Genomic DNA, 22,934 nt, shown 5'->3' on the forward strand with positions numbered 1-22,934 from the left:
GCTGTCATCAAAGTCTTCACCTGAAGATTCAACGGGGAGATCTTGAACATCCACATCTGTCTTACATAACACACGTTGCATAGAAGGCTCAGTTTTCCCCACCACGGAGAAACTGTAGCACGCAACAAACACGCAGCATGCAAACACTATGGTACGTCTGTGAGACCTCTCAAGGCTAATAATTACGAAACAAAGAGCAGCAACAATGCAACAATGCTGGCGCGTGTAGCTTGACAACCAAGAGGAAGGTACACAGAAGAGTCCATTTGGCTTTGCAGGGGTGTGAGAAATATCTCGACACAAAAATTGGTAGCGGTCTGAGAGACTGTCTATAGTAGTTAAGAGATACTGCAGTTCAAAATTCATAATTTTTATGGGATACTTTTTTTCTTCATCTCACTATCACCATTTGCATACCTTCAGTTTCCCCTATGCCACGTGGCAGCAGCAATTGAAAAGGTGGGGCATGGGGAAAGGGGGATGAAACAGGGGAGGGCTCTAGAATCCAGCACTAATATGAGGATTGGAACTTAAATAGTGGCAACTGGTTATTCACAACCAATACGAAAGAGTTACGTGTTTGCACCTGGTACTGCCCTTCAAAGTAGTCACCAGCATTGTGTAGAACCCGGTGCCAGCGATGTGGAAGGCGTTAGTGTACCGTTAGCAGAGCCTGTTCTGTTGATGGTGCGAATGGAGTGGTCTACTGCCTGTCGAATCTCTGGAACAGTTCTGAAGCGAATGCCACGAAGTGGTTCCTTCATCTTCGGAATCAAATCAAAGTCACAAGGACTAAGGTCTGGTGAGTATGGCAGATGGTACAGTACTTCCCAGTCCCATAGACCAAACAGAGCAGCCACAATTTGCACTGTATGCACCCATGCATTGTCATGCAAAATGATGGGTGGGATGCGCAGAAAGTGTCGCTGCTCCTTCCGCAAAGCTGGTTGCAGGTGATGCTTCAAAAACCAACAGTAATACCGTGCGCTGACAGTCTGCCGTATAGGAACGTAATGCATTAGGATAACACCATCACAGTCATACATGAGAATCACCATAACTTTAAACCACTCCACTCGCACCATCAACAGAATAGGCTCTGCTAACAGTATACTATGTCTTCCACATCACTGGCAATGGGTTCTACACAACGCTGGTGACCACTTTGAAGGACAGTAACTGGTGCAAACATGTAACTCTTTTGTATCGGTTGTGAATAAATAGTTGCCACTATTTAAGTTCCAATCCTCGTATTTATTTTTTATGATATTTTAGTTTTCTGTTATTGCCTTTTAGACGCAGGATTTTTCTGTTGTTGTTGTCCCTTCTATGTACTTTGTCTTTCTTCATGTTTATGGTTGTGCGATTCTCTTTTAAAAGTCTTCAAAAAATGCTGAGAATTTAGCCCCTTATTTCCATCTTCTCATTTGCTCATAATATTGGATTTAAAAAGAAGCAGGTTTGTTGCACTACAGGCCACATACACAGAAGTGAAATCCAAGCATTATAAAAACCAATATAATACTGTAGGTCAGGTCATTCAAATTCTTGCCATAATTTTTAAATGAATGATAAGCTTCCTAAAGATTCAACTAAGGATTACAACATATGACAAGATGTGTTGTTAAAGACTGACTAACGATGCACCTCTATCCATCCTAACTGGGGTCTGCTCTTGTTGCGGCCAAGGGAAGGGCAGTATGAAATTCTGTACCTAGATGGGTTCATGAAGAAGATGCACACTGAAGTGATCTAGCGTCATGAGTACCACTCACCTCTTATTACAAGGATCAGTAACTCCAGGCAAAAGTTCCAATCAGCTCGGCAAGTGACAACTACCTTCCAATGAAGCATCATTTGTGTATGCTGCAGAACGCTGAAGTGAATTCACAGACTTCCCCACACCTTTTCTACTTCAATTGTAACTGTGCAAGTCTACAGGGGCACTACCGTTAATGCTTACATACATCCTTATGTTAGTGGAATACGTAAATTTCATCTCACAAGACAACACTTAGTAACACCATTATCGATTGTGACTAATTGGTACAGTGTAATTAAGTGTATGTATCTATTAAGTGTTTATTCTTAACGAGTTAAGTTCTTTGAATTGTTGGAGGAAAATGGGAATGTGTGATGTATATCTTTGTTTAACTTAACAGTGTGCTTAAATAATGACACTTTATTTAATACGTCTGTTTGTTACAACAAAACTGTAGGTAAATAACTGTTTCATACTTAGGGAGTTGTTTTCCACGGAAAGAAAAGGCATAGATAAGCTCCTTCATTACAGAAGGGGCTTGGCGTGCAAGAAAAAGTGGAAATGGCAGTCAATCTGGGTGGCGAGAGAGAGAGAGAGAGAGAGAGAGAGAGAGAGAGAGAGAGAGAGAGAGCACAGTAGACAGTCAGTGACTAGCAGTTACATAGTCAACACCGCTGGTGCCAAGTGAGGCGTTCTGAAATCAAATCTATGATGGAATAGCCTCAGATGTGTTTCCGGCTGTAAAATGATACACTTGCATTTGGAATTGCTCTAAAAATGATTAACTCGTCATCAAGAAGAAAGGAAATAGAGCATTAAACCAGTTGAGGAGACCAGATAGCCGCCACGTGCTTGCCACCACAATTGCGCAACTGTTTCAACTAGCTAGCGAAATCTGAAACATTACTAAATTGGAGCGAATATGAAACATGTTATTTCAGCGTCATATTATTGCATTTGTGATGTGTATATGAGTGTTAATCAAATTTGAACTCTTGTTAGGTGCCACTTAGTCTTGTGTTGTCTTTGAGAACAATTTTGTGCTGAATTAGTTAAAGGTTGAGGTGCGACTGTAATTAATAAGGGGAAAGTCTCATTTATATTTCTGTGACTGATAACTTATGCTGATGATAACTATTGCTACCCACTGTGTTATTCGTCTGGTTGTTGTAGGTGTTCATTGCACTTTACTAAGATAGAATTTATGAAATTTACTTTTGCTACAGTATATACAAATGCATTGAGAATAATGTTTGCACATTATTATGTGTAACTAGGCTGGCGACCGTTTTTTGATTCATTTACATGAACTTTATTTCTTTCATTTCATACAAATTTATAATCTATCTGCTTTCAACTAATTGCCACCCTTACGAAATTCATGTTCAGTTCCTTCTGTCCGTTAGGTTAAAGCACGGTCAAACTTTTCAAAATTCCTCCCAGAGGGTAACATTTATTGCACGTTAAGGTCATATTTGGCATTATACATTGCGGCTGTCGCATTATACTTGGCTTCCCTGTGACATGACTGGAAGTTGTGTTATTAGGAAACAAGTAGTAGTGTTATACTTGGCGCCCCATGACAGGACTTTTTCAATTTTACTCTCAGAGATAGAGCAAAACATAAATATTGAGTGAAATACAACAGTAGAACGAGTAGTAAACGTCCAGCACCTTGAACTTGTAATATATCCGGCAGAATCGTTAGCAGAAAGTTTTCCAGATTTGAAAAATAAAGATATAAAACAGTAACAGAATAGAAGATGGACACAAAAGTGAGAGTATACCAGGACAAGTGGTACGGGAAAGTATAGAAAGCATTAGGTGGCAGTAGTTCGACAAATGCAACCACAGATGATGCCATGAGATGGCAGCAGGCATACGTAGATCATCATACACATGTAAATGAGCAGATTCAAATAATGAAGTTATTGCAAATGGAACAAGACAGGAAAGGGGACATGATCAAAGACAGCGGATGTAACAATGAATCGATGGATATGTTTGATTCATCAACAATCAAAAGCAAATTGAGTGAGTCGCAACGGGCAGAATTTGGACATGAAAATGCACCAGAAAAGGAAAGTGAAAAAACATTAGATATGACAGAATAGTTAGAAATTTTGGCTGCTCAGATTTCAGCACAAGGTCAACAGATTAACGATCAGCTTGCAGCACACAGAAGCAGTATAAACAACCAAACTGAAAAACAGGTTGCTGCACAAAATTATCAAATGAAAACACTGTGTAGCGACAGTCAAATTAAAACTCTTGAGAAAACACAAAGTAAGCAGATTGAAATGCAGGGGATTAAGATTAGTAAGCAAATTGATGAAGTAAATTCGAGAGTAGGTGTTGTGAGCAACACAATCAGGGATTTAAAAAGTGGAATAAATGTTATCAATGGTAATGTTGCCGCTATGAAGGGGCAAATAAATGATATTAATGAAAGATTTGACACAGAAATAATAAAAATCCAAGACCAAATAGAACCTTTAGTAACAACAAAAGTTGACGAAAAAGTGTTCTGTCTCAAAACCGAAGTATTAACTAAATGCAACACCAAAATTGCTCAAATGAGACAATCTGTGACAGAATCCAAAAGAGAGTTGTGTAAACAAGTAACAAACTGCGAACAGAAGTGCGAACAAGACAATTCTCAGATTAAAGGCAAAATGTGCGACCTTATAAGAAAAATAAGAGAAAAATTTACTCATGTCACTGCAAGAATAAGCTATAGCAAGTTATTAGCGGGTGAAGAATGTTTCAACCCAGCAAAAAGACATAATGGATGGTATCCTCTAGACTTTCTGAAAAATTGCGAAAGAAATTTCCCTGATTACTTGACAGATCAGGAGAAAATTAATGTGGTGATTAGTGCTTTAGCAGGTGATGCGAAAAGGTGGGGACTAAATCTAGAAACAGACCAGTTGTCATTTGAAGAATTTACACAAAAATTTATTGATGAATAATGGTCAGAGCTGAAGCATGACTATTTGTGGAGAGAATTTATTATGGCCAGACTGTATGATAACATAGGCAGGAATTCCATGAAAGAATTCTGCGAAATACGGTACAAAAAATTGACTCATTTAAGAACTAGGCGAACAGAATCAGAAATAGTGTGGGAACTATGGAAAAAGCTACCAGAGGATTCGAAGAGAGATGTGGGAAGCAACCACAAAAGCTTCTCATCATTCTTGGAGAAAGTTGAAGACTAAGATTGCTGGAGAGAGAACCACGATTATCATCCAAACAATAATAACCGAATAAGGGAAAACCATGGCCAGAACGACCAAACAGAGAATGATCAATATCGCATAAACATACAGAGAGGCAGAGGTAGAGGATGCAGTAGCAGTTCATTTCGCGGTAGGAGATGTGCACAGCAAAAATTTCAAAATAGCGACGATGCGGGAAATTAGGACCCGCATGTATTACGGGCCAGATCTGTGCGGACAATGACTTAGGCCCAAAGTGGACAAATCATACAGAAGTAATAAAAGTGAATGCATGCAACAAGCTAACGGCAGGAACGCATCACTAGTCGGTGTATGCCGGGTGACAGGTGTTGTCACGTACGAGTCATGCTCAGGCGGCAAAGCAACAAGCAGGCACTTGGGAAATAAGCCACAGCATGCACTGAACCTTGAGAAGCAACCAGCTGGCCGCTGTGAGACCAAGATACCTGTGGTGAAAAAGAGATGACGGAATCTAAGACTTCAGTGAACAAGTTTCGGTAGTAAATGTCTCCGAAGCGAATCATAGTTTGGACATATTAACTAAATGTTGTGCAGGAAGGAGTTATCTAGGGGCAAAAAATGAGCAAGATGATGTAATTAATGTTGCAAAAACATATACGGCCACTGATGTAATAGAGAGAGGAAACGGCGAAGGAGAAGGTGTGTATGTAGCGAATTTAGTAGAAGTTAGTGGAAGAAACAAAAGCACTGCACAAAGTACGTGAGCTGCCGTTATTACGGAAAGTAATGCAGAACACTCTGTGGTTGTTTGCTGATGATGCCATGGTGTATGGTACAGTGTCCAAGTTGAGTGACTGGAGGAAGATATAAGACAACTTAGACAAAATTTCTATATGTGTGATGAATGGCAGCTAGCCCTAAATGTGGAAAAAATGTAAGTTAATGCAGATGAATAGGGAGATCAAACCTGTAATGTTCGGATCCAGTATTCCTAGTGTCCTGCTTGACAATGTCAAGTCATTTAACTATCTGGGCATAACGTTGCAAGACGATATGAGGTGAAACGAGCTTGTGAGGACCGTAGTAGGAACAGCGAATGGTCAGCTTCAGTTTATTTAGAGAATTTTTGGACAGAGTGGTTCACCTGTAATGGTGACCGCATATAGGATACTTAAGCAACCTATTCTTGAGTACTGCTTGAGTGTTTGGGATCTGCACCAGGTTGGATTAATAGAAGACATCAAAGTAATTCAGAAGCCGTCTGCTAGATTTGTTAGTGGTAGGTTCAAACAACATGCTAGATTTGTTAGTGGTAGGTTCAAACAACACTTGTTATAGAGATGCTGCGGGAACTCAAATGGGAATCTCTGGAGGGAAGACTATGTTCTTTCTGAGAAACACTATTGACAAAATTTAGAGAAGCAGTATTTGAAGCCGAGTGCCGAACGATCCTACTGCCGCCAACATACATTGTATTTAAGGGCCGTGGAGATAAGATACAAGAAATTACGGCCCGTTTGGAGGCATATAAAGCAGTCGTTTTGCCCTCACTCTATTTGCAAGTGGAACAGGAAAGGAAATGACACGTAGTGGTACAGCGCACCCTCACCACACACCATACGGTGGTTTGCAGAGTATTGATATAGAAGCAGGGAACACAACCTGTCACTTCAATAAAACTCTTACGAAAGGCGGTGATACTGGCCAACTGACTACCTAATGTTTTTGTTATTGTTCAATAAGTTACAATTGCTCTATTTTGGTGAAAATAGGTTTTACTCAGAGTAGCCACTACCCTCTACCCACTTAAGAAATTTTAGAAAATAAATGAAGACTACCTTATGTGGGGAAAGAATAGTTCAAAAATGAGTCAGAAAAAAATTATCACAATTATACTGCATTTTACCCACTTTAAATAAAGCTCCTGTTATATGAATTGCATCTGTTTGATTTATTACATTAAACACAGATCTGACATTCTGGCTCATCAAATGTAGAAAGTGGTTTCAAAACCTATTTGGTTCAGGCATGTTTGACCTTATTACTGATTCTTTTTCTCATCTCAAACAAAAAATTACAGTACTACTAACAAAAAACAAACACTTTGACCATAAACTTAATCGCTTTTACATTTAATCTACTCATATGAATTGAAAATTATTTGCCCATCATCCCAAAAATGCCACACACGCAATCACACAACTGATACAAGGGAACAGTCTAGAAGCTGCCACATGGCCGTGCTAGAAAAATACAGTAAAATGGACCACATCCAGTACTACGACAATGTGCAAGTCATGTAAAAACCATGAATAGACAGATGTGTATTTTTCTTGCTGACTACTAGCAACTGAAGTTGCAGAATCCAACAATCTTGGCATTAGAGCATCTCCATAACACCTACAGTTAGCAAACAATTGAGAAAGAACTAGACCATGGACCTATGCCAATAAGTGTAAGCACTGTACAGAGGAGAAGAGGGAAACGTACAAGAGTGAAGTACCGGTGATCATACCAATTTGCACACATTACAGGTATGTCATAAGGGACTGCCAGGTTGGCAGAGGGGGGAGGAGAGCACAAGGAATGAGGATACAAAGTGGTGTATGAGGAGGAATTATATACCTCTTTAAAGTAACTGTCAAGGACACTGTCCCAAGTATCAAGTCAATGAAGAGATAAGCATCAGAGTTTCTTCAAGAGAAAGAATGGGGATTTTTAATCAACTCTTTCAAAGGAATACTATATATGTATAAACTGCTTAGGTCAATTGTTCAAAGTTATGAACATTACACAGCAAAGTTAACAACACTGAATGTGTTATTTCAACAGTATTGCTGATATTATGAGTGGCATGTCACAGAATTGAAATATTCACTTTGGATACAGCATGGAATGGTTATTCAAGATACAGTCGCATGTTAGGGCTGGAAAAATACTTTTACACACTATGCTATGTAAATTCCACTTACAAGAACTGGTATCATCACAAACTTAGAATACTCTCACATGCTATCAACTGTTTTATAACATGAGGGTCATTCAAAAAGAAACAAGCCGGAGGTGAACAGCTGTCTCATAAAATTTCTGGGGCTGCGATGTTAACCAGTTCCGCATGTACAGCTGGATGTCATCGTACGAGGTGAATCGTTTGCCCCTCAGAGCCTTTTTAAGGGGACCAAAACTGGCATAATCATAGGGACAACAGTGACTGCCCAGCGTCACTTGCAAACCTTGACCACTCTTCACCAAGCGATCAAATCGAAACAACCAGGCAATCTCATCTGTGGGGTCATTCTGCTTCATGACAATGCAAAGCCTCAGACGGCCAACACAGTCGCGGCACTCCTGCAGAAATTCAAATGGGAGGCTCTCTGCCACCCTCCATACAGTATGGACCTATCTCCCTGTGATTACAACATTTTTGATCCCCTTAAAAAGGCTCTGAGGGGCAAATAATTCACCACGGATGACGATGTCCAGATGTATGTGCAGAACTGGTTAATGTCGCAGCTCCGGAAATTTTTTGAGACAGCCATTCACCACCTTGTGTCACAGTGGGACAAGTGTCTCAGCAGCCAGGGTCAATACTTCTAACATAGAGGTACTGGTTTCTGTAATTATGCCCCTGGCTCGTTTCTTTTTTAACACCCCTTATAGTCACCCAATGATAAAAAATGAGTTTATGTAGTACTGGGTTACCTTTGTGACACAACTGAAAATTTCTTAGCAAACAGATGATCACATCTTCCTAAACAGGGAGAAATAATCAGATGTAAAAGCAGTTTCAGGCATACCCCAAGGGAATGCTGCATGATTGTCAATGATTTTTATATACAAAAAAGTCCAGTGCATAGCTTACTATGTTTTCCAAGACTGTTTGTGGAGAGTAGAGTTGTATACAGGGAAGCCAGATAAGTACAGTAACATACAGAAAGATCTTCCAAAGATCAATTCTATGTGCACAAAATGCCATGTTACCCAACAATGTAAACAAATTATTTATTCCACATTAACACATGGAAAGAGTCATTGTTTGATTACAAGACTGGTGATGAATCGTTGCCAATGAACTGTAATTCACACATGAAATTAGCCTCTAAAACCCTTTTTTTTTAACAATTTTTGGGTACTTTCCTTTTCTCTTTGATTCTTACCAGGTTGGGTTAAACAGAGAGAAGATCCAAATAAAAGCAGAAAGTTTCAGCAATGATTTACTTAGTAATGGGAAAGTGTCAAGAATATGCACATTCAATTCCAGTAGCAGACACTGTGAGGGAGGCATTACGCACCATGGAGAGGTTATTGTTAAAATTCCGAGAGCATGTGTACTAAACAAAAGTCAAAATTTAACTTTTTTCCACATATACCTCAATAAACAGCCATGTTGGTAAAATCAGAGAATTTTGAGCTCATTTAGAGACTTGCTGACAGTCTTTCTTTACAAGTACCATTTGTAAATAGAACAGGGAAGAGTATAGATGGCAATGGTAACCTATGTGCTCAATGCAACACACTAATGTAGAATTCAAAACGTAGATGTAGAAGTAAAACAAACTGGATTTACAAGAAGTTGCACTCACCATTATTTTATTCCTTACTCAGACTGCTGGTAAGTGAGGCAAATGTCAGCAAGTGCTAAGTGATAAGCTCCAGTTTATGCAAATGCTGTGTTCTGCAAAAAGGTTAAAGACTGACTCTTGCCTACATGCAGTTGTCAGAGCATTACAATTAACACAAACCTTAACCCTTTGCTGTCAAGTTCCGTGTAACAATGAACCAGGTGAACTTCAAGAAATCCTCACTATGGTGGCCACATTTGTCACTTCACAAATTGCATCTGCTGTACCAAGTAGGCATCATGGCTATATATATGTTTAGTGGCATGAAAAGAACTGAACAGTGAAGGAAAAGATGAAGTTCCAGATATTCTTTTATTATGTAGCTCTAAACCAGGTATACCTACAACAGTTACAATATTACATTGTTTACAAGAGTAAGAAGTTTGTTATTTTCTTGGTGCATATTATCTCCGTAAGAGGAGTTTCTGTCTATAAAAAAAGAAGAGAATACTGAGAAAGTGCCCTTCTCAATGTCTTTAAGTTGGTTTTCTCTTGAAATATTGTGTCTCCTTATTTTCTTCTTTATAATCTCATGAATTCAGACACATTAATGCATTTTTGGCTACCTATACTTAATATATCATATTATACTAAGGAGCAGTGAAAGTGGAGGCTGAAGGGACAAGCACAGTAGGTACTCCACCTTTTAGGCACGCTTCTCCACTAGTGGCCATCCCAAAAACCTGTCATCCCAAGTTTGGAGCCATTGCCTTGCACACATTTTGAACCAAACCCACCAAAGTATCACGGTTGATCAAACAGTTTCCAGTTGAGGGTATTGCTGAGTGTATACACAACATAGGGCAACTCCAAGGCAGAGATACAAGTAACAACATGTGACATGTAAGCAAGGGACTAGTGTGGCATTCTTGTCTTTCCAACGTGCACAAGGTAAATGCAGCCTGGTGATATTATTACCAAATGCATCCAAACAGGACCAATGTGCTATTATTCTTTCCTTGGCTGCTGAAGGACAAATACCAGCACACATCCACCGCAGAAAGAGGAATGTGTTTGGGGCATCAAGCCTGTCAAAAACCACTGCTGTGGAACGATACACCAGTGGGTCTGCTTCATGATAACACACATCCCTATTCGCTTAAGTCATAATGCAGAAGATATGCCAACTCAAGTGGGAGACACTTGAGGACTCGCCCTATAGTCCTGATCTCTCCCCACAGGATTAGCATGCCTTTGGGCACTTAAAAAAGGCCTTGAAAGGTAGAAGATTCCTGTCTGACAAGGATGAGCAACATGCACTTATGGATTTATTTACGCAGCAGGACACAATGTTTTACTACGTGGGTATCTTCAGCCTGGTGTGCCAGTGGGACGATTGCCTCAACACCTGCGGCGAGTTTGCCTGGTTGGAGTTCTGATTCTGGGCTGTATGGCTTTCAAATGGAAACTTTTTGATCACTCCTTTTATAGCATCTGACTACACTGTCTGACACACGCATGCACAACGTATCACAAGGTACACACTCGAAGATACGATACCCAAAATAGGCAGATAGCACATTTCAATAAAGATTTTGTGGTCGGTAGTGGACGATTTTAAACACTATGTCAAGGAAAAGTTTAGAAAATACTGTAATGAAACAGCAGCCTCTCGATATTAATGTATTCTCAGGTAACTTAAAGATATATTACAGCCAAATACATTATTACTGCTCATCCGTTAAATTGTAAAGCTATGTCAGCTTTGATCATGTGAATATTTAAAAATTTCTTAGCTTTGCACGTTAGTTTAAACATCAGCGCAAAGCAGAAAAAGTGAGTCTTCTGCTGCTCTGAAGATCGTTATCTGAGGAGTCCTTTGAAGCTGAAAATGCTTTCAATGAATTTTTCCCAGATGCCTTTCTCTGGAAGTCACTTTCTTGCATGTTTTCATGCATGGCATAATACTAAACCTAGTCTTCCAACATGACATCAATGGCCCACACATTTTCTATCTGGTTATATTGGCAGTGGTAAGAGGGCAGCCTCAAGACACTGTGACCCTCTTCCACTGCTAAGCAGTCAACTTCAAACTGATTTAAAAGTGCTGATTTCCTCCAACATATTTCCTTTCATACAGCAACCTGAAATTGATATAGTTCTTCTTCTAGCCATTGTGCAATTTCCTCCTCCTTTGTATTTGAATTAGGATTTCCTGTATTTTCTCTGACTGACTGACAATGGGTGTTATCCACAATCCTCTTCTAAACCACATAATAAACCTGAAAGTGGGTGTTTAAATATGTAACTATTCATCTCTATGATAATCACTGGATTTGGAGCTTGAAAGTATTAGCTTTACACTTTTGATAAAGTAATATTCATATGATCTATCATAAAAGGCAATAAATCTCTTTGCTTTGCCAGTCAATACTCTCAAACCACTATTGCTCTTACAATCATGCCAGATATGTCTTCTGGCATGATTTTGATCGAGCCTTGTCTCTCAGATATAAATAATAGGGCAACTATGATCTTACCTAATGTTGTGCCTTTTTCTCAGAAACATTACCCTAGCTGCTAAAATACCACATTCCGACATTAGAATGTGTTTCTGAAGCTGAACCCCAAAAATTTCACACCTCTTTCACTTGAATGGCAACTCTCTGTTAAAGAAATATGTTATGTTAAACATCTGTCACCATGTGCCTTTTAAGACGTGTGTTCTCTGTCATATAATTCCAATACAGCACAATGAACAACATCTTTATGGAAATTGCCCAAATCAGTAACAATTCTTTCCAACAATCTCCTTCTTCTTAGATAAACTTCATTCCTTCACAGGTTTCAACTGCCCGTACTTCTGCATATATTCTCTGTGCAGTTCACAGTGAAATGCCACGAGTCTTTGCTATTGCATTCTGTGGTGGGCCAGTAAGATTTCATGTCTTCTGACATTGTCTTTAAGGTCGTGAAGAAATTTGTAGACCTTGTATATGACTTCCTTTGTTTGGTTCTGAGTGTCTTTAAACTCTGGCATTTTAACTCAGAAACTAAAATTGCAATACTAAATTATGAAAACCACCATATTTTTGCAAACATGTGACACTTCCATACGTGGAACACATAAGCGAATGATCAGTAGCAATGAAGTTGTGCCAACCACAACATGAATGAAGCACAGTATTGCCACAAATTCTCTTAACAATAGTTGGTTGTTTGGTAGACCCTGCTTCTTACAACATTACCTGGTCAGTACCTGTAGCAAAATGACAATGTGGCAACATTGTGGGCGTAGTCACAGGCTACACTAGATTAGGCCATGGGCTTCTCATTGGCACTTAGAAATGGAGGGAACACGAGAACTGATCTGCACCTCTGAGCCGCTTTTGCTGTTCCTTATCTAAAATTATTTTCGTTTACTAACTCATAGTTACCGACATATCTTAAGGGTCTTAATACCACTAACGAGCACCTACATCTAAAAAAATTTTTGGTGATAAAGAAATCGCCTTCAAAAAATAAAATGTCTATATATAAATGTGATGGTTAATACCACAGAATTTCCCAGAATACCTGGCATCTATGTTCTGATCCCAAAAAGCAGAAATCCACAAAAAGGGTCTTGGATAATAAGATGCTACAGATAATTTCCACCGTGGAATAGCAGGCTGGCTTGTAAACAGAGATACTGACATGGCTTATGTATTTTTCCTATAAACATTATATCTCATTGTGTGAGTAACTTTGGCACTAAAACTTAAAGGAGAAAGTGGATTTAAATGTATGCGTATGCCAGCGATAAATGGTAACAAAAACATGCCAAAAAATGGGAGAAAATGCAGAAAGAGAAGGGATCTTGGCAGATTCTTACTAATATAGTAGAAGGTTATTGTCATCATTACTGTGAAACCTAATACCAAAGGCTGCACCTGAGTAACTAGCTTGCGTACAGGGTTAGACCATACCTGTCATGATTACATGGGTCCAAAATAATAACCAAATCATATAAGATTCTTTTCATCTATTAAGAGCAGCAAACAGTAGTAATTTTCAACAAATAAGGAAGAGTATTCCTCTGAGGAAAGTACAACAGGAAATGATGATAAAGTGACTAACGGGAAAATGCTGTAGTGATCTTAAAAGTGTTTAAATTCCATCTTTTGAAATACCAGAAATTCACTCAACTAGTGGGAGAGGGGGGGGGGGGGGGGGGAGGGGGGGGGGGGGGGGAGATCGGGCGCAGAAACTGCAATTATTACCACAGAGATGATAGCCAAGCACGACTATATGGAAACTTACTGCAAATTTATCAAAAGTAAAAAGAGCGAACAAACTTAAAGGAGAAATAGGTGAACTTTCTGAGATATTTGACGGATATAATTCTGAGGTTTACCATTATTTTACATTATAACTAAAGCCGATGTACAGTAACACTGAATTGTATGATAGTAGTAGTAGTACTGCAGGAGAGATTCTTTATTGAGAATTGAACTCTGTGTCTAACAGCAAACCTATTTTTCCTTGTCAGTGATAATATGTGTTTATTTTGTTCCTCATTACAATTGTGTGAGATTATTTACACCATAAGCTAGGTTTCACTTTTGTTAAATTCGTGCACAAAGATTAGTTTTTTAAAGTTACAACAGAAGAACTTCAAATCCCAATGGTGGTACAGATAAAAAGTGCAAAACATGAACACTATGAAGAACATGTGATGTCACAGACGTGTGTTCAGGAGACAACTACCATTTGCTGCAGTGATAAAATGGCTAGCTCATGCAAACTTTTTAATGGAACAGTACACTTGCCAAGCACACGAAAGTTTCTCTGACTCATCCTGAAATACTTTTTACAAGATGGCTGGCAAGGAAAACAGTACAGGCAGATATTGATAAATTATACTATAAACATGAGCTACTGATTAAAAGCCAAATTTAAAAATCTCACTAATCTTATAATGTAACTGGACAGATAACACCACATTGCAGTAGGAGATCACACATGTAACGGTATCTTTATGTGTGTGTTCTCCTTCTGCTACTTGATGAGTAGATTTTTTTATCTATCCAATTACATTACGCTTTTCACTAGTATCTTACTTATGTGGCAAGACTCCTTACTTCTACAAGAATGATGTCAATCACACATATGTATGAACTTACAAATGATCATGCCACTAAAAAGTACTGATACACTATTAAATTAATACTTTACTCCAACACAATGTCAATTTTGTTTATCTACATTATGAATTACATTTACAATGGAAGGCAACACTTCTCTCCCAAGTCTTTTATAGAGAGTAAATACCTATGATCAAGGCAGCAGCGCTTAAAAATTTAAACTACAAATAAAGAATAATTGGCAGTGGCTGAGAATGATCATACTTTCAAAATACTCTTGTTACAGTATTAGCATGAAAAGCACGAAATACTTATTAATTAATTACAACAACAAAAAACAACTTCTGAATAAGCTCTTAGTACTTACTTCCCCGAGGCCCATAGAACTTGACACAAAATTCATTTAAGCCTCCAAGAATGGTAACTTCATGTTTACTTTCTATGCTGCATCAAGAGTTAAAGGTAAATGATGACATACAGTTAGACTTTCATTTATTGCATTTTTAACTTAAAGTAAGTGACAGTATATTTTGTAGTGAGGTAGGGTGTGCATGAGAAAGAGATCGAGTTGTGTTGTGACGTCTCTATCTCTATCTCTCTTGGCTAGCAAAATTAAATATGGTGTAAAAGTTTTAACCATGAGGCTAATAATTCTGCATGTGGCACTGACAGGTCCCCCCCCCCCCCCCCCTCCACAAACAGATATTTTGATAACCTAAACATTAAAAAAAAAAAATTCTGAAGTGCTGGTAAATATAAAAACACAAACAAATGTACAAAAATGTAGTAACTATTTTTATTTCCCAAAATAAACAAGGTGTATCATACTGACATCAAATAGCATTATTCTGTTATTTAGGTGTCACATTAGTTTCTTGATTTTTGAAAAGCATTTAACTCAGTACTGCACCTACAGTTATTGTCAAAAGTACAATCAAATGGGGTATCAAATGAAGTTTGTGACTGGATCGAAGACATATTGATAGGGAGGACACAGCATGTTATCTCGGATGGAGAGTAATCGTCAGATGTAGAAGTAACTTTGGGTGTACCCCAGGGAAATGTGTTGGGATCCTTGCTGTTCATGTAGGGTATTAATGACCATGCAGACAATTTTAATAGCAATATCAGGGTTTTTGCACATGATGCAGTTATCTATAATGAAGTTCTATCTGAAAGAAGCTGCATAAATATTCAGTCAGATCTTGATAAGGTATTAACACAGTGCAGAGACTGGCAACTTGCTCTAAATTTTCTGAAATGTAAAATTTTGCACATCAGAAAATGAAAAAATGTAGTATCCTATGACTATAATATCAGTAAGCACCTATTGGACTTTGTCAACTCATACAAATACCTGGGTGCAACACTTTGCATGGATATGGAATGGAATGATCACATAGGTTCAGTTAAGGGTAAAGCATGTGATAGACTTCAGTTTATTGTTAGAATACTGCGGAAGTTCAATCAGTCCACAAAAGAGATTGCTTACAAATCATTCATGCACCCAGTTCTAGAATACTGCCAACTGTGTTGGAACCGTACCACATAGGACTAACAGGGGATAATTAATGTATACAGAGAAAGGAAGCACGAATGGTCACTGGTTTGTTTAACCCATCCCAGAGTGTCACAGAGACACTGAAGGAACCGAAATAGCAGACTCTTTAAGACAGACGTTAACTATCCTGAGATAGGCTATTAACAAATTTTCAAGAACTGTCTTTAAATGATTACTCTAGGCATATGCTACAACTCCCTACGTATTGCTCACATAGGGATTGTGAGAATAAGATTAGAATAACTACTGCATGCACAGAGGCATTCAAACAATCATTCTTCCCATGCTCCATATGTGAATGGAACAGGAAGAAAACCTTATAACTGGTAGAATGGGATGTACTATCTGCCATGAACCTCACGGTGGTTTGCAGAGCATAGATGTAAATATAGTTATGTAAAGGTAACAGGATGAGATATCACACACTGTTCCATCTCAAAACAGTTTAAAAAAGTATAAGTAAGTTAGAGTGCGGTAATGACAGAGTCCAACTTAGTGGCAGGCAATGATGTGTTTGTAAACGCATAAATCTAGTTCAAAGATTTAATGGGTCGATAAATATTTGATAATAGTCATTGTCTCTGATCAGTGACAATGTTAATGGCTGTTGTAATCTCACTTTCTTGTGTATATTTTTAAAGATTTGTTCCTGGTGGTTAGTGAAGCCAATGAATCTGAAAACGAAAGACCTGGTTGTAGTGACAGACTGACAAGCAGCTTAGCCCCCCCCCCCCCCCCCTCGCCCTTCCTTAAACCATGTTGTTTGCTACATGTTTCCTATGTCACTGGTCAAAACCAACAATTAGTAGTGCATAGTTTTTAATTGTCACAAAGTGTTAATTTACAGAATCATACACTAAAATAATATTAATATAATTACTATTCTTGTTATTAATCACTTCCACCATTCTCACAATCTTAAAAAGTTCAGATCTTTCTAACTGCAAATTCAAACTTTGGGCCTGTCTGGAATCTTCACAAAAGTGGTAATCAAAGTTCTCAACAAGAATGACTGTTACAGGTATATTCTTAGAATTGTTCGTGGCCTTTGGCACTGTTGATCATAAAATACTGCTAAACAAACTAAGCACTAGGTGTAAGAGGACTAACAAAAGAATGGCTCCAGTATTACTTGAAAAACAGGGTGCACAAGTATGATAGTTAAAAAATGTCAGCTGAAGATAACTTTCTAATGAAACAATTGTCAGACAAGAAAGATATAAACATTGGTGTGCCTCAGGGTAGTGCATAGAGTCCAATTCTGTTGTTAATAAATATCAATGACTTTCCAGGCAGCATAAGACTTGGAAAAAATTATTTTTCCTGACAGCAACATTAGTCACTGACAGATCACCAAACCTATTAATACAGAGAGCAGATGACACTGGGTTCCGCATTAGTTTTGTAACAATCAATGTCTTGTCGTGACATACCAGTCCTATGCACAGTCATTTCTTAACTAAGGGATTCTTTTCTGAGTAACAAAGGTACAAAAAAAGGTACACAGGCATAAAAAATTCTGTCATCTGGCAGACATCTGTTTAAGGAGTTGGGCATTTGGATTACTGCTTCAAAGTATGTTTATTTCCTCATGAAGTTTGATGTAAATAATCCACTGGTAAATAATCACTGGTGTGCAAAACCACAATACAAGAGAAAACAATGACATTCATTATTCCACATTAAGAGTGCCTTTAGCACAAAAAGATATAATGGTTCTGTACATAACAGTGGAACAGCAGCCAGCCTGGACGTCAATTTACCACAGAAAAACAAACTCAAAACAGCATCCTCTATCATGGAATAAAATTGTATAATGAACTGTCCGATGAGATGAAAAAGGTTACTAAAATACATTTACTTCAAAAGGCAGCTAAAACATACTCCACAAATAATGCATAAAACACAATTATCCCTTGGAGGACTCGGAGTAATGGGTTAGTAATGAAAAGGGAGAACTACATCATCATATCACATTCCAATACATAATCACAGTGTAATGCTTCTACAGACAAATGTGCCAAGATCTATAGTGAATGATAACAAAGCTTTGTCATTCTCCTGAGCTCAACATCTCACTCGAGTTTTCCAGACAGACTGAAGGTAGAAGAGAGATGTGCACGCTCGTGGTCCTGGAGCCATGAAGTGGGGGTCCACAGGTGCACGTAGTGGTGAACTGCACAACTGTTTTATATTAGAAGATCTTTGTTGCAAATTATGTATGATCAAAAAAAAAAACAATGTATGATAAAAACCAGGTGAATGAGAATTCAGTTGTGAAGACTATTACTTCATATTTGGGAGGATGGCATTTGCCATATCTGGCCATTAGGTTTTCCTGAATTATTTCAGAAAATGCCATGATAGCTCCCACAGCAAGGCCATGGCTGACCAACTGCTCTAGCCTCACAAATTATACTTGCATACTATGTGTGTTTTTGTATATTGGAGCTATTTGTTTCGTTGTATTTTGATGAAAGGTCCTATATCATTGAGAGATTATCCGCCAATGTACAAATATGTGGCTACTGTGTAACTTCACAAATTATACAGTAAATTATATAATTTAAGTGGTTAATTAAAACTGAGCTAGAACATTATTTTTTCTTTACTCTCCAAGTACTAAATTTTGAATGGTTGTTAGTTGTGTGTGCGGTTCCAGGGCACTAAACCAAATGTTTTGCATTCAAAGCTTGGCTGGTTCTTAGATTCCCCCCCCCACCACCACTTCTTTCTGGCCATAATTTTTACACGCACCTCTGCCAATATTTTATGTATGTTTTAACACCAAGTTGCACTCTGATTTAGATTCTATGTTGGACTCAAACTGTCCTCCCCTCCTCCACCAAGCACCATCCCCTCTCAGTTTGGCTGTACTCACTTTAGACTTTACTGAATTTACAAACATACTGTGTGGCATATTTTTCCCAAATCCTTCGCAATATTTCCATTCTTTTAATCACTCTGAATTCCAGTTTTCAAGAGTAAAGCACAAAATTTTTAAATGGGACAAGTATCAGTTTGTCTTCTCCATTGTACACAGGAAATGTCAGACTGATCTTACTTTTCAGATTATGTCAGTTTAGTAGACAGAAATGAAAGAGAGGCAATATCAGTAGGCAATTATGAGGGTCAGACTAGTAAATGCAAGCCTAGTGCCATAATACTGCACCATCTCGCTCACTATTTACTTTGTAAACAAACAATAAATGTCACAACATATCAAATGTCTGCAAGTAGCTCAATTCATATGCAAGAATTATTCAAAAACAGCAACTGTGTATCGATTGGGCTAATTGTAGACTCTAGATATTTTATGGTATTATTCACAGTTTGTTGATAAAGTAAATACCAGATGACATGGTGCAGTGATATGGTTCAGGATTCCTTGTTTTGGAAGACTTAATTTAGCCATGTTCTGGCAAATGTGACCTGTGTTTTCCATGGTTTTCCCAGTGTAAATATTCGGAATATCTGACATCATTATGTTAAATGGTTAAAAGACCAATAAATAAATAATACATCCTAAGAAAGCTCTATCAGTTTTTTTATGCAATGTGACCAACTCTCACTGTTATTGTATCATCATCATCTATTTTTATGAATTTTCAACCAACTGTGGAACTGTGTTTACTCTATACAGAATTCTACAAATTTTAATGACAAATACGTTAGGCATGACTGAATGATTTAATGCATTTGTTAAGGACACTGATAGATTCAGGAGAATGAAGGCTCATGCCCCAAAAGGCTTTCCTAAATAACTATACACAAGTGCCGAGATGGTTCCTTTAACAAGGCTGCGGCTAATCACCTGCTCTTTCCTCAAAATGTCTGTACATTCATACCCCTAGACGAATAAATTATACGCCATTCTTCTGTAATGACACTCATCCAAAGAGAATCCATTCAAGTGTCTTCATCAGTATATTATTTTTCTCACAACTTTTTTTTTTTTTTTTAAATTCACATATGTGACTGACATTCACCTGAACTACACGGAATGTTACTTTTTTCTGACAAACATGTAACACAGTCCAACTGCACTAAATTTTTTCATCTAATCAATCAGGTTGTTCTCAATCCAGCCGACATTACACAGTTAGCTACCAGTGAGACATTTCTTCATTAAAGACAAGGGGGAAAACTACAGTTATGAGATCTGTAAAATATATGCCACAATACAACATTAACCAATACTCCACACCAACACAAGTCAGCCATATGGAGATTCCTGACCCATTTCCACAAAGGGTAAAAACATTTCTACTATAGAAACTTCACAGTCAACAATCCACAACATATGTTTCAAGGTCCTACTCACAATCCTACAAAAGAAAAGAAAACTTGTTCCTTGCATTTACTGACTGAAATGTAACAACTCCTACTCAGTCATTTTAGCCATTAGTAACAGTTACTTGAAAGACCGGAAACACAAAGCAATTAACTGAACATTTTCGTGAATACAGTCTTTCGCATGTAATCACTCTCCATAGAGAGAAAATGTTACCTCTCACACAGAGTTCCAAAAGCAAAAATTATGCTGCACACACTACAGAAATATAAATAGGCCTAGCTAATGAAAACAGACAACCTGAGATATAGCTTTACATCAATTTGTGTTTGTTTACAGAAATAGAGAAAATAATGTGAATATAAACTTTTTAATCCGTAAGTGAAGAAAATTTTACAAAATTTTATTTGAAACCCGATTATTGAGCTCATGGAACCAATGAGTACTCATTATAATTCTATTTCAATGTGTAATATTTAGGTTGCACAAACAATATTATGAACATCCACACTAGTAGTTTCCACTTTGTGAATCCCTCACTACTGCCACAATAATAAATAGTACGAGTTCAGAACTATATTTTTGACTGTTCACTGTAAACAACGGCTCTGACTGTAATACGAAGGCCACTTATACTATTGACATTAATATTTATCTCACAGAAAGTTGGAGAACACATTAACATTGCTGTATTTGTAGCGATCCCTTACCGTGGAGACGACATAGGATGCAAATTTATGTTAATTTATTTCAGGAGAAAATGCACGAAAAAATCACATTTGACGTTTAGGAATAGCATAAAAACCTTAAACATTGTAAAAAAATGCAAAAACAAACACACTATCCAGGGCCAATATACTGTCAGCTGACTGACAGAATAACGTCGCACAGCTTTATGTTTGTTTACCATTACTTTAAATGTGTAATTTGCAACATGATACATGCAGGCTACGATGTCAAATAAACAATGTTCTTCGCTCATTGAAATAATGTAAATTCAGTCATACAGCTACCTACAATTACGAAACAAAGTAATCTCTCCCTTAACAACTAAACGAGCACCAATGACTACACAATTCCTTTGTTTAGGAGTACGTCTTCGAAATGCCATTCTTGATTAAACTAACGCAGATCAAGCAGTCATCAAATTTTACGAACAAAGGAACATATGCTGCTGCGACAAAAGGATACAGCTTGATAACATCAGTGTCCATTCGTCTTTTCCCTGCGCTAGGTGACGACATTCTTGCGAATAATATTGCCGTCCCTTGATCCCCTTTACTCTCTGAATGCGTTACACAAAACCTGCATGCGTAATCAAACATTCGACAGCATTTCAAACACTGCAAGCCACAGTTAAAAACGTCAAGATAACGTCACCTATTACTCTGATTCGAATTCATTTCTACTCCTTTACCATCTTTTACTCCGCACAACTATATCCATTGCAACATAGTTGCCAACATAATGCGCATACTGCAGAGATCAATTTTCCAGTACTCACTGACAATACACCGTAAGCTTCTTGTATGACGACGGATTCGTAAGAAAATTATTTTATTACAAAAGAAGAACCTTGAATATGGATATTGATACCTATAAAGAATAGACTGATGACACTGCACGGTAGAATTCTGATACATAGTTAACTGCATTTCATTTTTAGCTTCCACCCCGAGAGTAGTATGCATAAACGGCAAGGGAAAAGAAGTCGAATAGTATGTATAAAATAAAATATGGATTACAAAATAGGGAAACAGCTTGATTAACAAACGGGCAAGTGTCACAGTTTTAAGCCTTCTTGTACAACACTATTTAAATATTTCTCGTGATGTTCACAATAAATGGTTGGTTTCCCTCAACTCAAAGAATCTGAATAGCGACAGCTTGCTCTTCCAAACTCGATTATCTGACTGTTAAAACTACTTTTTCATCGAATCAGTTTTTGCTTAAGTCGTTACATTGACCAACAGAGGTTTTCGTCATATTGACATCCGAACGCCAGCATCCTCTACCGTGCATAGGAGCTACCCTCTTCTTCCAGTGGTTGGCGTCAGTTTATCGCTGCCCTCAATGGCTATGAACTCCACATCCCTGCCAACACGCGCCCAGACACAGATATACTCCCTATACCATTACTGCTTCACCTAATCTTTTGAGGCTCATCGTAGCAGAAGCCCAAGATCCTACTGGAAGTGATCACCTACATGTCCTTCACCAGATGACATACCGTGCACCAAACCAGACGCAACCCACAGCACACCAGCAGTTTCAGAACTATTCCCACGTAGCTTGGAATACATGTCATGCCCAAAGCCATACACTAGTCGTAAGCCACAACTCCAGCCTTCAAAATACTGATGACAGCCAACATGAGTCTGGTTTCCTACAACACACCATCACAAATGAAGTTGCCAATCATACCT

At 38.0% G+C, this 22,934-nt stretch overlaps 1 protein-coding gene across 4 annotated transcripts in view; it reads right to left on the reverse strand.

Annotated features, from left to right (window-relative positions):
- The window catches only part of LOC126469778 (ubiquitin-conjugating enzyme E2 H), a 145,378-nt gene extending 123,429 nt beyond the window's left edge, over positions 1–21,949 (reverse strand). For all 4 annotated transcript variants that reach the window (XR_007586073.1, XR_007586072.1, XM_050097015.1 and 1 more), the window contains exons 1-2: positions 21,700–21,949; positions 15,021–15,097 (exon numbers count right to left, since the gene is read on the reverse strand). Coding sequence is in view for 2 of the 4 variants with exons in the window: in XM_050097015.1 (XP_049952972.1) it covers positions 15,021–15,097; positions 21,700–21,833 (211 nt within the window). In the remaining 2 variants the exon portion in view is untranslated. The remainder of the gene's footprint in view (positions 1–15,020; positions 15,098–21,699) is intronic.
- Between the last annotated feature and the right edge of the window lie 985 nt (positions 21,950–22,934).

Source organism: Schistocerca serialis, chromosome 3 (assembly GCF_023864345.2).
Source record: "Schistocerca serialis cubense isolate TAMUIC-IGC-003099 chromosome 3, iqSchSeri2.2, whole genome shotgun sequence".
In the NCBI taxonomy this organism is placed as follows: domain Eukaryota; kingdom Metazoa; phylum Arthropoda; class Insecta; order Orthoptera; family Acrididae; genus Schistocerca; species Schistocerca serialis.